The sequence below is a fragment of the Mercenaria mercenaria genome, chromosome 10 (genome assembly GCF_021730395.1).
Source record: "Mercenaria mercenaria strain notata chromosome 10, MADL_Memer_1, whole genome shotgun sequence".
NCBI lineage: Eukaryota > Metazoa > Mollusca > Bivalvia > Venerida > Veneridae > Mercenaria > Mercenaria mercenaria.
In genome coordinates this window covers 9,724,922-9,743,401 of record NC_069370.1, presented here as the reverse complement: position 1 = coordinate 9,743,401, position 18,480 = coordinate 9,724,922, and the positions used below count along the sequence as shown (strand labels likewise).

The 18,480-nt window shown below is 33.4% G+C and overlaps 1 protein-coding gene across 1 annotated transcript; it reads left to right on the top strand.

Moving 5' to 3' along the window:
• Positions 1-6,312: 6,312 nt before the first annotated feature.
• LOC123559782 (uncharacterized) lies at positions 6,313-17,950 on the top strand. Its single transcript, XM_045351883.2, has 3 exons — positions 6,313-6,479; positions 11,903-12,211; positions 12,720-17,950. The coding sequence occupies exons 2-3, from the start codon at positions 11,917-11,919 to the stop codon at positions 12,878-12,880; spliced, it is 456 nt and encodes a 151-aa protein (XP_045207818.2). The 5' UTR covers positions 6,313-6,479; positions 11,903-11,916; the 3' UTR covers positions 12,881-17,950.
• Positions 17,951-18,480: the final 530 nt, after the last annotated feature.

Below are 18,480 nucleotides of genomic sequence, written 5' to 3'. Positions count from 1 at the left end.
CATATTGTTTACAATCGGTCAAGGGGAAATAACCTTAATATTATTTGATTAGTTGTTGAATGATTAATTTCCCTTTTTGATTAGCTTAAACTGGTGGTGCTTATTGTGTTTTTTCGATTGTTTGTTTGTTTGTGTTTTTTTTTCCTTATATTTTTTCTCTAAAGATATGCAGATCGTAGAAATTGATATGAGAAATCTGATGTAACACGTCGATTATTTTCCAACTGTTGCTGTTAAAGCGCAACATGTTAGCAGCATTAGACTTAGACCTATTCTTCCCTTTTCTGTTTTCTTTTAGATTTTACTGTTTTCTTTTTCTATCTGTCTATTATGACGCCGGTTTACACTTGGACACTTGGACGGAACAAGTCTAGTTGTTCTTCTGTTGCTGTTCTGTGTTTGCATTATTGTCCATGTATATTTACATGGGTAATGATGTAAATGCGTACAGAGCAGCAATAGGGTCCTTTTATAACTGTAACAAAGAGGGAACAAAAACATAAACGTCTATATATGAGTCCACCAATACATACATTTATTAAAGTATTGAAAGTATTTATTAACTTGATTGTTGGTTTATTAGAATATTGATTACTTTTTCTTATAGTCTCAAGAACTAATTGCAGCTTCATCCCAAGTCTAGATATGTATGAACATAAAAGTTATTGTTTCTTATGTCATGTATTAATTTCCGAAGCTATCTTTGTTAACAAACTATATCTGTTGATTGTTATCTATCTCCTTCTACTTTCAAGAGATGTTGAATTAAACCCAGGGCCTGATAACAACCAAAATCAATGTTTATCTATTTTCCATCAAAATATAAAAAGTATTAGGCATAAATTAGACTTTGTTAAAGACTTTTTACTAGATTTTGATGTCTTATGTTTCACTGAGACTCATTTAAACAATATTATTACAGATGAGTCGTTAACTATTCAAGGAAATGAAATATACAGAAAAGATAATACTGCACATTCAGGTGGTTATATTGCTTATGTTTCATCAAAATTAATATCTGTTAGGTTAAATTTACTTGAAAATTATCTACCCGAGTCACTATGGATAGCAGGCAAAGAAAATCTCCTATATAAGTGACCCCCCCCCCCCCCCCCCCCCCCAAATACCAGACTTTTTAATCCCCAATATACAAGATCCTGTCTGGTCCAGTCTGATAAGGGTCCATAAAACCCCTGTAGACTTGACATGTAGCCTAATTATTGTGAGAGAATCATAAATTTTATTGCCTACAGGTAAATTGGTTATTTCCTGTGTTTTGCATTTTATTGATTGAAATTCTGTTGTTTTTTTTAGTCTTTTTTCAGCATATACACAAAATTATTTTAATTGATAAGATACTAATTTTGATTGCTCAGTCATGTTGAGTAATGACCTGGCCAATTAAATTATAACTCTTATAGCAAAGCATTTCTCACTATAAAATAATTATTCAAAACTTAATAAGAGAAATTACAAGTTTGTTTATTCAATGATTATGATCTTTTTATCAAAAGCAACAAAATAAAAACGAAAAAAAAAGATAATTGCTGGATTTTATTAGAAATCAAAGAAGCGTTCAGTTGCATTTTTAATAGATAAAGAAGGTATATAGACAGAAGGAGTTATATATTAAAAATGCTTAATTCCTCTTGTGTTGTCTAAATAATGTTAACTTTCTTTTTTTATGTATAATAAAATCCAGCAATAAAGATATATCATTGTTCAAAATACACAATAATTTATTACTTCTAAAAGCTATGTGCCTGAATGCATTTTTTATATTTTTGATAATAAAAAACAGCAATAATGAGATGTAATTGTTAAAAAACTTACTTTATTAAAAATATGATAAAACACTGTTGTATCTTATCACTTTGTTTATTTAGCCCTAATTTAATCAAGCTTTCTAAACTCGTTATAAAGGTGAGAACTGATTTGCTATAAAGGTGAGAAATATCACCTGCAATTTATTTACTGCACAGTAGCTATACAGTAGCTTATTATGATAAACAGAAGCAAGTCTACCAATGGTCCTGACTTGTGTATTGGCCCTTATCGCCAATACGCAGACCTTATAATCTCCATAGGCCACATACCAGGCATACCAGAATCAGTGTCTTTAAGATTATACTAGGAAAATGATGGAAAATCAACATAATATCAGATAACTTACCATAGATTACCCATGACCGTCAGCCAATGCTTGTGCTATATAAGAGAAAAATGACAATAAAAATGATTGCCAGCCAATGCTTGGACTACTTTAGATGAAAACAACAATATAAATGGGTGACATTCAATGCTTGTATTGCATTACAAAAAATGACACAATCAATGGTTGTCAGTGGATGCTTCGGTTGCATTAAAGAAAAATGACAATAAAAATGGCTGTCAGGGAAAACGTGGTATTATATTGGAGAAGAAATGTAAAACAAATATTTGTGAGCCACCATTTGGGCTACATTAGAGAAAACTGACAATATTAAAGGTTGCATGTCAGCAAATGAGCTACAACAGAGGAAAACAGGTACAATAGCTTGGGTTATATTATTGGACAGGAGTAGTCAATACTTAATAGGGACAGTTTATCGTGCCCCAAATAGTTCTGCAGAATTTTGGAACAAATTAGAATTATGTTTAGAAAAGGCATTTGAAATATCGACAAAAATTATTATTAGGAGACATCAATGAAGATCAATTAAACGACAGTAATCATAAATTTAAGGATGTATTGATGATTTATAATATGTACAACATCATAAAAGAACCTACTCGCGTCTCAAACTCTTCGTCTACACTTATTGATCCAATAGCACTCTCGGGTGAAATTATAAGTTGCAATTCAGGTGTATATCCAACTATTAATGATATTAGTGATCATTTTGGAACATACGTCCATATTGAAATGACACTAAAATGTTCAATACCATATAAACGTAGGGTTTGGAACTATAAGCGTGCAGATTTCAATAAACTAAATGAACTTATATCCAATACTGACTGGTCCTTTCTATCATTAGGTTCCTTACACAATGCCAGTTCAATGTTTACTTCGACTTTTTTAGAGCTTGCTAAACAATGTATACCTACAACTTTTGTAACAATTCGACCAAAAGATCGGCCCTGGTATGACAGTGAAATTCGTCGTTATTCGCGAAAGAGAGACCGCCAAAAATCAAACTCTATTCGTACTCAAAAAGGAATCTGATTGGAACATTTTTAAAAAACTTCGCAACAAAGTAAATAACCTAAAGAAACATGCAAAGGAATTATTTTTCAACAATTTAGAAACAAATATTTGTGATCTCAATACAAATAATCCGAGGCAATATTGGAAAATGGTAAAAATGTTGATAAAAAATAATAGTGATAAATGTGAAAGCATACCGCCTTTAAAATGTGAAAATGATAAGTATGCCTTTTCAGATTTAGAAATAGCAAATTGTTTAAATGATTACTTTGTTTCTATATCAAATATTGATGATTCAGAATCAACCCTTCCTCCTAATGTAAGGAAAACCGATAATTTGATAGAAAATATTATTATAACAGAAGTAGAAATATCGGATATTTTACAGTCTCTAAACACAAATAAAGCCAACGGTCCAGACGAAATAAGTCATAAAATGTTAAAGGAAACAGCAAAATCAGTGTGTAAACCTTTATGTTTATTATTTAGCAGATCCCTAAATGAAGGTATATATCCAGACATATGGAAATCTGCTAATGTAATGCCACTTTTTTTAAAAAAGGGGATAGAAACTTACCCTAGAATTACAGACCTATTTCTCTGATAAGTTGCGTGGGTAAAGTGATGGAACGTGTTGTATATAAACATATATATAATTACTTACACTTTAACAACCTAATTTATAATAATCAGTCAGGATTCTTAGTGGGCAGATCAACAGTTTATCAGCTTATAGACATGTACAACCAAGTAACATATGGTCTAAATAATAAAATCCCAACTTGCATGATCTTCTGTGATATATCAAAAGCGTTCGACAGGGTGTGGCACAAAGGTCTTTTATTTAAAACTAAACAATATGGCATTGAAGGAAACTTATGGTCTTGGTGTTTATCATTAAGAAATCAAAAAGTTTTTATCAATTCTAGTTTCTCACAATCAAAGTCTATAAATGCTGGAGTTCCGCAAGGCTCAGTGTTAGGCCCTTTACTTTTCTTAATCTATGTAAATGATATCGCAGAAAATCTTTTAAGTGTTACGCGACTTTTTGCTGACGACAGCTCCCTTGCTGTTAACTCAAGCAACATTGAATATATTGAAACTACGTTAAATAACGATCTAAGGCAGATAAATGAGTGGGCAAAACAGTGGTTAGTTCAGTTATGTTCTTTTCCTTAGGGTCCTTTAGAAAACCAGAATTATACTTTACTGACATAAAATTAGATTACGTCCAACATCATAAACACCTTGGGTTAACATTAAGTCAGGATTGCAAATGGCACGAACACATAAATAATATTGCATCAGCTTCTAAGGTACTTGGTTCAATGAGGGCACTTAAATTTAGGTTAAAAAGAGTTTCATTAAACCAAATCTATTTATCTTACATGAGACCTATCTTAGAATATGCATCTGTCGTTTGGGATGGCTGCACTGAATATGAAAAACTTTCACTAGAAAGACTTCAGTATGAAGCTGCAAGAATAGTTACAGGTTTAACCAAATCAGTTTCTATCAATAAACTTCTTGTTGAAATAGGATGGGTGTCACTTTCTGATAGGAGAAAAATTCAAAAACTAATTACAATTTTTAAAGGACACAATGATCTATTACCAGATTACTTAAATAGAATTTTTCCAAACATTGTTACAGAAAATGTACCGTACAATCTACGTAATAGTGAAGATTATATTACCATTGCTAGGAGAACCCAGATATACTCAAATTCATTTATCCCATCTTCAATTTCCTTATGGAACAATCTTGAACTTGAAATTCGGAATTCACCATCACTAAGTATTTTCAAAAGTAGATTAAAGAAAAAGTTTCAACCACCGCCGGTTCCTTCTTATTATCTTGTGGGTGAAAGACGTTATTCAGTATATCATGCAAGAATAAGAAACAATTGCAGTAACTTAAACAATGACCTTTTCTTAAATCACCTTCGTGAAAATTCAACATGTCACTGTGATGTCATATGCGAAGATGCTGAGCATTACTTTTTTCAATGTCCAACTTTTAACGAACAACGCATAAATCTATTTAAGTTGACACGACATTTTCATCCTTTGAACTTGGACTGTTTGTTATTAGGAAAACATGTGCTGTTACCAGAGGAAAATGAAGAACTATTCATCGAAGTTCAAAATTACATAAAACATACTAATCGTTTTGAATAGTGATTGGATATGTATCATTAATAGTCCTTAATTACATCCCTCGTGACTCTAAAACTCGTTTTTAATCCTTGTGGAAACTGGCATCAACTTCTTCAATCTGTCCGAGCTATTTTCTTCTTTCTTACAAGGTCTTTAAAAAAATCAAAACATAAATGTTGCTCATTTACATTGTATTTTGCTCCTTTAGGTTATGATTGTCAGCCGATCAACTTTTATATGTTTTTTGTTAGGGGAGGGCATTCATTAATGTTGCAAGAACTTGTTGCCCAACCCTTTTTGCTTTACTTCTTTATGCTGTGTATATGTTCTGTTATTGTAAATATGTATAGAGCAAATAAAATATGATTAAACTAAATTTTTTTACATATACACTGATTTAGTCTATAGGGGATAGCTTTATTTTACATTTGATGACAAATGAAAAATAACACAACAAACAAATATTTAAAATGTATGTCAGAATGTCTGTTTGCATGCCAGTAAAAGAATGATATGATTTATACAATAATTCAAGTCTAAATATAAAATTTATCAATCTATCCTCTATACCCTAAAATCTGCTATACCCTAAAGCACTGTACCAAATTCTGTCATTAGAAAATGTTCATTAATTATAAACGGTTTAGAAACTTCGAGAAATTGATAAAGACTCAGCCCCTAAGGAATTTAATTAAATATTTCTAAATATCTTATAACAAGTTTTAAATTCATCATTAATTTGATAGGGTGGGATATTTTCCAGTTTGTAAAATTTCATACATTTTCGAAATCATAGGTTCCGCAAAAAATCAGGTTGATGGATATTGTTTAATTTCGTAATCACAGAAACAATAATTTCGTGAAAAAATATTGCATGTTCGTTTTGGCCATAAATGATCTAAGGGAAGTAACTCAATACCGGAAATTCTGACTAAGCTATGAAACATGTTTCGCACCTGTAGGCATGCGCATTGAAAGCTAAATTAATGGCGAACATGTTTACAAATTTGAAACTTCCAACATAAAATCAAAGCAATGTAATTTCCCTGTAAAGATTGAAGATTTCGTACGGTTATTTTAAGTATTTGTACAGAATTGATGAAACGATCGTAATTAAAAAGTTGATACAGGTAAATATACCTTGATTCTCACCTGAGAAAAGAGTGATTCACTTCCGCCATATTTTTATAATTTCATCTCGGAGTTATATTGGTATGAATACAAAATATAACAATGGAAGACAAATGACATTCATGTTTGCATTATTAGAAACTAAAAGCAAATTAGGAGGTAAATTACAGGTAAAGTGTTTGATATAGCTGAGGCCTAGGCAATTTCATCTTTACTGTACTCTAAAATTATGTGAAATCCTTACTTTACATAAACAAAACCGAAATCCATTCTTAAAAGAAAGTTTCGTGAAATCATTTATATGACTAAAATTTATAAGATTACTTCTTCAATACTTGGATGCCGTATGACTATGAGACAACAAATCCGTACTACTTACATAAGGATCATGTTATTGATTTTAGATTGAACAGTATTTTTGAAGTTTGAAATTGTAATACCTAACAGTTTGGGCTGAGGTTTATAATCCACACGGCAGTTAAACTAATCCAGCAGATACAGTTTGTTTTATATTGTGACGGTCAAACTGTGGCTGCAAATGTCAGAAATAAAAAAACAGTATAATAGCTTAATTGTCTACACGGCAGATTGTTTTAATTATTTTCAGTTGGGCTGGGGTCCAGTAACCAGACCCCGAGTCTAGCGGTCCAGACATTACCGGTCATCGATTATGAATATTGAGGAGAATGGTATTTTAACAGAGGAGACTATAATTTATCTGGATTTCTATATCAAAGCCAGAAGATGATTCGAAGTTTGCTTTCAGTTATTCTGTTGTTTGTTTAAAATGTATTGCATTTTTAGTAACAGGACACAGAAGTATTTATAATTCTTTCCTCAGGAGAAAAACAAGATGACCAGTTCGATGAATTATTTTTATGCCCCCGGCATCTACTGATGTGGGAGGCATATAGTGATCGTCCTGTCTGTTCATCCGTCCGTACGAGGTTAACCAAATGGGACCGTTTCGTCTAGCATCAATACCCCTTACTAGAATGACTTGATACTAATGCAGATGTAACCTGTGACCATTCTCCCATCTTCAGACATCACCTGACCTCAGTTTGACCTTGACCTCATTTTAGACTTAGGTTGCTTTATATGGGCCATCTCTTGGTTAACCAAATGGGACCGTTTCGTCTAGCATCAATACCCCTTACTAGAATGACTTGATACTAATGCAGATGTAACCTGTGACCATTCCCCATCTTCAGACATCACCTGACCTCAGTTTGACCTTGACCTTGACCTCATTTTGGACTCAGGTTGCTTTATATGGGCCATCTCTTGGTTAACCAAATGGGACCGTTTCGTCTAGCATTAATAACGCTTACAAGAATGAGTTGATACTTATACAGATGTAACCTGTGACCATTCCTCATCTTCAAACATCACCTGACCTCAGTTTGACCTTGACCTCGTTTTGGACTTAGTTTGCTTTGTATTGACAAGGATGCCACCGGGGGCATCAAGCGTTTATTGAACGCAGCTTCTTGTTTATTAAAGTAATTAGCACTTTGTCAAATGTATAGCGAAAGTTATCAAGTTTGTGGTTTTTCTTGGGACTGAAGAATTTAAATAATAAACTTGCTGTTTTTTAAATATTTCAGATATGGATTTTGCACATACATTATTTGTTTTATTGTTTGTGTAAATGACTACTCAGACTAGCTCGGTTAAAATTCAGTGATTCTTTTTGCTATGTTTTACAGTCGAATAGTCTAGCTGTTTCCTCAACCCAAAAATAGCTGTATCTTCCTCTAAAATTGTTATATTTTCCTTTAAGGATGACTACCCGTAATAGGCCTCAATTTCACCTAAAGCGTACATACAACTTGATAATGTAAGCTTTGAAAATGTCAAACGATAGAAATCTGGTGCATTTTGACAAGTTATATATAGACAGAAGTTCTCAAAAATTTCTTTTAGATTACCTCCCCTGATCATTTTGGTTTTTCATGTGTTATCTCCCCTGAAAACTAGAAAATAATATTTTTCTCCTTTTTCCTACGGGGAATTTTAGATTTCTTCTTGATATCTGTATCAAAATCATATAATGCAGCTTTCTACCGCAAAATTTTCTCGAAACTCAAGTTCAGATTCTCATAAAGAAATTATATATTTCCCATAGGGATCAATGTTAACTTCTATACCGATTATCTCCCCCCAAAATGATAAAATTTGAAAAATCTCTCGGTGAAACATGTTTAATTTTGAATGTCTTTAAAGTGACCAAATTTCATTTAAATATTACCATCCAGTTACAAGATATGAAATATGGCTATTACACCATGTTATCCTTAATGTAGGTCAGATTTTCCACTAAGAATTTAAAGAAATGTTCCATAATATGCATAGGAAATGATTTTACAGAAGTCAGCATTTATAAATTTTCCAACTTCAGTTATCCCCATGTTGCTACAAATTTACAACTTAGTCACAGCTGTTATTGACTGATAATTTTGTCACTCTGTGTTTACTTCTCATCAAGTGTCAAGTTCGTTAGGACATTGGCATTAGTTTTTTATACGCCCGTTTGAAAAACGGGACGTATTATGGACGCCTTGGCGGGGGCGGTTGGGGGCTTGCGGGCGGGCGGAGTCCACAGACCTTGTCCGGAGCATATCTTCTACATGCATGAAGGGATTTTGATGAAACTTGGCACAGTTGTTCACCATCATGAGACGGAGTGTCATGCGCAAGAACCAGGTCCCTAGGTCTAAGGTCAAGGTCACACTTAGAGGTCAAAGGTCAAATTCTAGAATGACTTTGTCCGGACCATATCTTCTTCATGCATAGAGGGATTTTGATGAAAGTTGCACAATTGTTCATCATCATGAGAAGGAGTGTCATGCGCAAGAACAGATCCTAGGTCTAAGGTCAAGGTCACACTTAGAGGTCAAAGGATACAAGAATGAAAACTTGTCCGGAGCATTTCTTCTTCATGCATAGAGGATTTTGATATAACTTGGCACAAATGTTCACCAACCATGAGGCAGGAGTGTCATGCGCAAGAACCAGGTCTCTAGGTCTAAGGTCAAGGTCACACTTAGAGGTCAAATGATACAAGAATGATAAACTTGTCCGGAGCATTTCTTCTTCAGCATAGAGGGATTTGATATAACTTGGCACAAATGTTCACCACCACGAGACTAGTGTCATGCGCAAGAACCAGTTCCCTAGGTCTAAGGTCAAGTCACACTTAGAGGCCAAAGTCAGATACAAGAATGACTTTGTCCGAAGCATTTCTTCTTCATGCATGGAAGATTTTGATGTAACTTGACACAATTAATACACCATCATGAGACGAAGTGTCATGCGCAGTTCCCTTCTTCGAATTATTCCCTTTGTTGTTACTTAATATTAGCTTATATTGTAACTTTTTTCATTACTAGTCGAGGAAAAAATCGAGAGACCACTTTTCTGTAGTACAACATGCATGCTACATCCAATTTTGAGTGTATTTTGACCAGTCTCTACCTGGTAAAGATTTTTGTGAGGACTTACAATTTTTTTTTTTGATTTTTTTTTTTTTTTTTTTTTTTAAGATTAACTTCCCTTAGTTGTTACTATAAATAACTTATATTGTAACTTTTTTATAATTGACCGTAGGGAAAAACCAAGACCACTTTTCTGTGGTACAACATAGATGTTACTTTCCAATTTTAGGTGTATTTTAAGGTATCTCTACCTGGTAAGGAGTTTTTTTGTGGACTTAGAAAAACAAAACACTTAGTTATTACTAAACAACCACAAAATTAAAATTCCATTTGCAAATACAGGTGCTAGAGTAAAGAAATTTGCTGTGACGGGCGTATATTGTGACATTCTTGCACTCTTGTTGCAAATTGGTTCCTGTTATCATGAAAATCAAATGATTTTGATTTTTCCCTTTATGGGTTTATAATGGGCTATATTAATTTTTCCCTTCAGATTTGAAAAAAAAAAAAAATAACCAGCCTGAGTGAAAGCTATTTATAAATAAAATATTTACAAAAAACATAACAGCAAATTTATGACAACTAACTAAAGCTTTTCCCAGCAATTAACTTTATACACCGGTAATTTACATGATAGTGCATACTTATGTATATTTAATACTGGATCCTTAGCCACTTCCTTTCACAGTTCAGTATTCATACAAAGATCGTGCCAGTTATTAGCTCGACTATCCAAAGAATAGGCTAGCTATTCTACTCACTCTGGTGTCGGCATCACACCTTGTTAAGTTTTGCATGCAAGTACATAGCTATCGTTTTCAGGCATATAGCTTTGAAACTTATTATACACCCATAAAAAACCCGAAGTTTAGGGGGTAAATAGGAGTGAGCTTGTGTATCATCGTAAAATACAGGTCAAGTTCAATTTTGAGTTCAGTAGGTCCAAGGTCAAGGTCACAATGTCCCGGAACAGTTAAACCGTTTCTGGATGATAACTTGAGTATTAATGCTTAGGCTTTTACACATGTATAACATCATAAAATACAGGTCAAATTCGACTTTGAGGTCAGTAGGTCACGAGGACCGGGAACACTTGAATGGTTTTCGGATGATAACTTGAGAACACTTGGGCCTAGGATCATGAAAGTTGATAGGGAGGTTGGTCATGGCCAGCAGATGACTTCTATTAATTTTGAGGTCATTAGGTCAAATGTCAAGGTCCATATTGTGGGGTTATAATTTGTCACTCCTGTGACAGCTCAAGTTAATTCTTTTTCTAGGTTAATTACCAACCTTACTGGGTCCGGTCCCATAACTCTGACATGTATTTTGACCAAATTATGCCCTCTTTTGGATTTCCCTTAGCGAAATGTAATGGTAAAAAAAGCATTGAAACTCCATTAAAACCCCATTGAAGCACCATTTTTCTTCAGAGAAATCATTTAAAAACCATTTATCTGGACTGATTACAATGACCTTTTCTCCATTAGAACAGCATTTTTTTCAAAAAATGGAAAAACAATGAATGAAATCATTATGATCAAAGTAACACTTTACCATTTAAACACCATTGTTTTTCATTGCAGATTATACATTGCATTTCTCTAAGGGTTAGAAAATCCTGGTTAGAGTTTAACTTGCACGTTACTCACGGTCTCCAAACCTAAGGCAGATATTGAATTGAAACTTCACATGTGCCTACGGGATTATAAAACTAGGTGATTGCTGAAGTCCCATAACTCTGACATGCATTTTGGTCAAATTATGCCCCCTTTTGGACTTTGAAAATCCTGGTTAAAGTTTTGCATACAAGAACATAAAGCTATTATTTAGCTTTGAAACTTATTATACCCCCACAAACGAAGTCCAACTGAAAATTATCTACAGATGTGATAATTAAGTATCATATGATATAAAAATATTTGATTCATAAACAATTTGATTTTCTGATGCTCTGTAAACCTCTATTTTGTATATTTCAGGTTAACGAGCAACCATGCAGTACTATGACAGTAAATCTCAGCTGGATGGGAGTGAAGTTGACTCCCAGTCGGCATTTGAGATGCACCAATGGCCGTCCCACTATACATCGCAGGCCAGTATGGCGAGTATCACCCCCAGTTACAAGAGTTATCTTTCCACGTACACACCATCACAGGCGTCGTTCTTTGTGCTTCCTGTAACAGCAGAAGCGCCCAATGAGATGCAGCGGGCGCAAGATAACTGGGGCTTCGCTTTCTGCTCCCTCTTCTGTAACCCAATATTTGGTATCGCTGCAATTCTTCTTGCTGGTAATTATAAACTTTTTTTTAATGTTAAGGTAATGTATCCATAATGACAATAGCCAGTTTCTGTGTGATTATATACTTGTATCTTTTATAATAGGCAGTTTGTCATTCTTAAGCGCAGACTTGGGGCTGATTACATACATGTATCAGTAATTGATTACATTACAATTACTCTGATATTTTCTAATTACAATTATATTTGTTTATTCTGAATTTGCATCAGTAATTGATTAAATTACATTACTTGCACTCAAGAAAATTTTGTGAATTTGAAATTTTGACTATGTTCACGAGGTTTAATATTCGCGAAATTGTAAAAATGGTATTCTACGTGAATTAGAATTATACTGACTTTGGACATTTTACGCTAGGCTTAATTTTCGTGAGATGTAAGGCCTTGTGAATATAGCGAAAATTAAACTATCACGAAAATTTCTGCTTTTAGTGAAGATATTTACACCTGTGACATTACCATGTATGAACTTAAAGTTCATTTGATTTTTTTTTTCAGAGATGTCACGGGATTTCTTCAAGAAGAAAAACTACATTCAGGCATCAAAATACGGGTCCTACGCAAAGGGTACAGCATTGGGCGGAATTATTGTCACCATCGTCGTTTTAGTGCTGATTATAGCGCAAGTTTTACATTATAGACTCAAATTTAACTACTAGCAGACAGTACAGGCAGATTGTACTGCTAGTCTTTGGAAACTGTTGTTTAACAAGGCAAGAAAATACTGTACAGTTTAATACTGTGTGCAGACACTTCAAGCGAATTACAGTTACATAATGTAAAATCATTTAATTTCATCGGCATGAAATTTCGTGGTTTTGGTCAAAACGGCAACTTCGTGGGGATATGAATTCGTGGATTTCAGCTTTTGAACATAAAATTAATGGGAATTTTACTTCGTTGGTATTAAATTTTGTGGATTGACTCGAGCACGAAATCCATGAAAATTAGTTCCCCACAAATAATGATTTCACAGTAGTCTTTAGTTATATTTTCTGTGATGCTGAAATTCACTATAATTACCAGTGCACATACTAGTTTTATATAAAATAATATACTGATGAATCTTGTAAAAAGAAGTCTTTGGTTTTATTCAGTAAAAGTAACATTCTGCCAAAGAAAAATGTTCTCTTAGGATTTTTGTTTTTAAAGCTCCATATTTAGAGATGTTTAACTGTAGTATCATATGTTTTGAGTAACTGCTGAAATTTTTTTTTTTTTTTATCAACTAAATGAGACAAAAAGGGGGAAAGAAAAATATGAATTATGGATATCTGCCACTATACCATAAATAGTTTAATAGAAAAGTTTTGATCCAGTATGTTTGTTGAAATTAAATGACAATTATGCCCCGTCTATGTCTGTCAACCTGACCACCTCTGATAGTATTTTCAGTGTACGGTACTTTCTTGTTTTTGTGCCATTTGTACATATAAATCATTACAAATTTTAATCTTGTATCATAATTATGGCTGTTTTACAAACAGAATGAAAGTGTTCATATGTGATTTTATGATTGTGTGTACATTTATTTTTATATATGTGTAATGTTATTAGATAACAAATTGATTATTGTGTCGGACATCCTGAAATCATGACACTATAGAAGTAATTCAGCTCAGACAAATTGCTTAACCTATATGTGTTAATTGATTTAATGAAGTGCTAAATCGAAGTTGACATTCCATTTTGAACTTTAGACAGCATTATGTTATGTCTAGTTTTTAACTGTATTTAAAATTGCATTTTAACAGTCATTTTAGGATTGGCTTTCTTCTGAGAAGCTGCACCTTGGCTTGTTTCCTTATTTGATAACATTTCATTTTATTTAAACTTCGTCACTCATGAGAATACTATTTTGAAGCTCACTCGATGAAATAAAATTTCATCTTACACAAAAACAAACAAATATTCTCTCTGTAATTAGTCAGTGAAAAGAATTATTCTCTCAGAATGGGTTTATTTTTGTTGCTTCACAGACTTCTTTGTCAAGCTTGCAATTTTCAGCTGTTTGAATTGGTATTTAAGGGCTCTGAATGTTGAAACAGACTTTTAATAGTATTGCTCATTTCAGTTTGTAAATGTAGACCTTGTAGATGGTTAGAAACTTTTCACTACAGCTCAAGGAAACTGGCAGGGAAAACATTTTTTTGTCTACTTTATCTCAACAAGTGCAATTTAAATGAGAAAATTTTTAAACTCATATAAATGGATGAGCATTCGGCTAAAAGAGGATTTTGAACTCTTTTTGTAAAAATCAACCCAGTTTCAGCTGTGTAAAGCTTTTTTTTTCATGTCAGTAGTTTATGTATTGTTTATTAGCTCATCTGTTTTTTTGAAAAAAAATGATGAGTTATTGTCATCACTTGAGCGGTTGTCGGCATCGGCGTCGGCTGGTTAAGTTTTATGTTTAGGTCAGCTTTTCTCCTAAACTATCAAAGCTATTGCTTTGAAACTTGGAATACTTGTTCACCATCATAAGCTGACCCTGTATAGCAAGAAACATAACTCCATCTTGCTTTTTGCAAGATTTATGGCCCCTTTTGTACTTAGAAAATATCAGATTTCTTGGTTAAGTTTTATGTTTAGGTCAACTTTTCTCCTAAACTATCAAAGCTATTGCTTTGAAACTTGGAATACTTGTTTACCATCATAAGCAGACCATGTACATCAAGAAACATAACTCCATCTTGCTTTTTGCAAGAATTATTGCCCCTTTTGGACTTAGAAAATCAGTTTTCTTGGTTAAGTTTTATGTTTAGGTCAGCTTTTATCCTAAACTATCAAAGCTTTTGCTTTAAAACTTGCAACACTTGTTCACCATCATAAGCTGACCCTGTACATCAAGAAACATAACTCCATTCTGCTTTTTGCAAGATTTATGGCCCCTTTTGGACTTAGAAAATATCAGATTTCTTGGTTAAGTTTTATGTTTAGGTGAACTTTTTCACTTAAACTATCAAAGCTATTGCTTTGAAACTTGCAACACTTGTTCACTATCATAAGCTGACCCTGTACAGCAAGCAACATAACTCCATCCTGCTTTTTGCAATATTTATTGCCCCTTTTGGACTTAGAAAATCATTTTCTTGGTTGAGTATTATGTTTAAGTATACTTTTCTCATAAACTATCAAAGCTATTGCTTTAAAACTTGCAACAGTTTTTCACCATCATTAGTGGACACTGTACATCAAGAAACATAACTCTATCCTGCTTTTTGCAAGAATGATGGCCCTTTTTAGACTTAGAAAATCATGGGTAGGACAATATTTCTATTATACAAAAAAAATCAGATGAGCGTCAGCACCCGCAAGGCGGTGCTCTTGTTTTTTTATTAGTTGCTATGCAGTAGCAATGGTAACTCTCCAAACTTATAAACTCAGTGGTGGGGAATTAAGGAACTGTCTGAATTATTTTAATAACGCTAGTAAGCTGGGGTCAGAGGTTAGCAGGTTTGACTTCAGTGCTAGCAACCAAAGACGAGCTAGTTTGGTTTGTATATCTGGACCAGTGTTCAGTTCTGGGTGGTATACTTAAACTGGTACTGTTTCCACCAGTATCGGCCTAGACTGGATGCTGCCAGGGGAGGTAAATTTATGACACCTGTTGTGGTCTCGACTTGAAACAGGTTGTTGCTTCTATTCAAGGTGTTAACTTGTATCTACGCCCACATTGAATGAGAAACTTTAACTGGTAGCATTTTTTCTTGAAAAGCTATACTTATTATGTGTTTTGTATATTTTCAACCATTCTTTAAAAATACAGTTTTAACTGTGTTTTTGATATAGTGGAACCTAGATAACAATTTACTTTGAGTCTTTAGGATAAATGATTATGTTGTTGTTCAGCAAATATAAAGTGAAAGCTCCTTTCCATTTCATCCTGCAATCTACAAGCTTGAGTCTAGGATTTCAAAGAATTGTACATGTTGTAATTTGAAACTTTTACTAGATCAGTGCTAACAATTATACACTTGAATAGTACAGATACTAAATTATGACTTTTAGGTGAAAGAATCTGCACTGAATGCAGTAATATGAATTTTTTTACAGACAACCATTTTTTAAAGGGCACAAAAGATGAATTAAGTTCACGGTATCATTATTATTATTTCAATAAGGGCACAAGAATTGCCTCTCGGATTTTGTGCATTTTCTTTGTTGTTTCTTTCATTATTCATTTGGAGAGTGTCTACATTTGTTGTTAAAACACTTTCGTGGGCACAGATTTTTCGTCGTTTTGGCAAAGTGCCTTATTTCATTGGACATAAATGTATGGATTTTGGCACTTGAAGATAAAATGAAATGGAAATTTTCATGTTTATTTGGATTTAATTTCATGGATAGACTGGACCACAAAATCCACGAAAATTAAGGCACCACGAATATCAGCCATGACCTATGTCACAGTGTATAGAATAATCAATATCGAAACCAATATTAACAAGTGTAATCAAGAAGTCAGATACATGTATAAGCAGTCTTGCAGGAGATTTGTTTAAATAACTTCTTAAAAATGTATTACTGAATTTCCTTTTTACATGTATTTGGATATTTTTACTGACAATTTTATTTTGTAGACATCAACATTTTCATTCATTCAATCAGTTGTGTAATTTGTTCACACCTGATGTAAAGTGTATAATCTTTGGCCTGCTCTCATTTTTTGCCAGGAATTAAGACAAAACATTTCATTCACAAAAGCCTAATAACTAAGCTGGATATTCAAGATTACAAAACAAAATGTAAGCTAAATGAAATCTTCCACAGCTTTAATGTGTATTTTATCACAGTGTGCTGCTGTTATTTTATTTCTAATCTGGTTTCTCTTATAATACCTGGAGACCAACATAAATAAAATAAAAAATAAAGTTTGTTCGAAGTACTTTGGCAAAGGGAGGCAGCTGTCACTATGTAGTCTTCAGAAATAATTACAGGTCAGTTTGGTCCATCCTTGTGGCTATGTCCCAGGCTACCCAACTGGTAGAAAGTTAGACAGTCATGCATATGTTTAAGATTTAAGAAAACTATAGGGGGTAATGGTTTGCATAAACATTTCATTTAGAAATGAAATATCTTTACTCCTTGTATTCACATTTTAAAGAAAACTTCTTTTTTTAAAAACTTACTCAAGAGAGACAATCGGTAAAGAACAACTGATTTGTTGAAATCAACATTACTGGGCATTAGTACACTAAATTTCTTTCCAGTCTAATTTTTTTTCTTGTATATATTTGTACATTATGAATTACATATCAGAGGACTTACTCATTACATATGACATGCAATCAATGATGCCTGTACATATGGCATATTCGATGACTTTCTCATTGTCTTCACAAATCCAGCTGAGTATATACATATTTGTTATGACTTAAGACACCAAATATTTGCTGATGTTAGACAAGTTTGAAGCATCTTATTAAATCTTTCTTTAGTAGTGTAGCCTTTCACCAAACAATTATAATTAGAAACTAAATATTTAGTTAAGAGTAACGGTGACATTGTAAACATTAGTCAGTGATTTTGTATTCTATTCAGATTTATGTGTATTATACACTGGTAGCATTTTTTGTGTAGTCATTCCATTTTGTATATGTCATACATCGTTAGAAACGTTCTTGTACAAATTAAAGGACTACGGTATTTTTACACATTTTTATACAAACTAAATACATATCAACTATTATAAATCATTCCTTGTAAAATAAAAATATAAAGAATTCAAATGAGTTCATGTTTTTGTGTTTATAATATATGTATTATATACCTGTCATAAACATATTTTACATTCTTTTGTATGATTCTGGTATCCCAGGACCCATTAATGACATGCACTGCACAGGTTCCATTACTTTATTTAACATGTTTACAGAAGTATGGCCCTTTTTATACGCCCGTTTGAAAAACGGGACGTATTATGGGAACGCCCCTGGCGAGCGGGCGGGCGGCGTCCATAGACCTTGTCCGGAGCATATCTTCTACATGCATGGAGGGATTTTGATGAAACTTGGCACAGTTGTTCACCATCATGAGACGGAGTGTCTTGCGCAAGAACCAGGTCCCTAGGTCTAAGGTCAAGGTCACACTTAGAGGTCAAAGGATACAAGAATGAAAACTGTCCGGAGCATATCTTCTTCATGCATAGAGGGATTTTGATGAAAGTTGGCACAATTGTTCATCATCATGAGACGGAGTGTCATGCGCAAGAACCAGGTCCCTAGGTCTAAGGTCAAGGTCACACTTAGAGGTCAAAGGA

Excerpts from the sequence above, each read along its gene's own strand:
- LOC123559782 (XM_045351883.2), top strand. The coding sequence starts at position 11,917 with ATGCAGTACTATGACAGTAAATCTCAGCTGGATGGGAGTGAAGTTGAC. Across the intron at positions 12,212-12,719 it reads CGCTGCAATTCTTCTTGCTG|AGATGTCACGGGATTTCTTC; the intron begins GTAATTATAAAC and ends TTTTTTTTTCAG.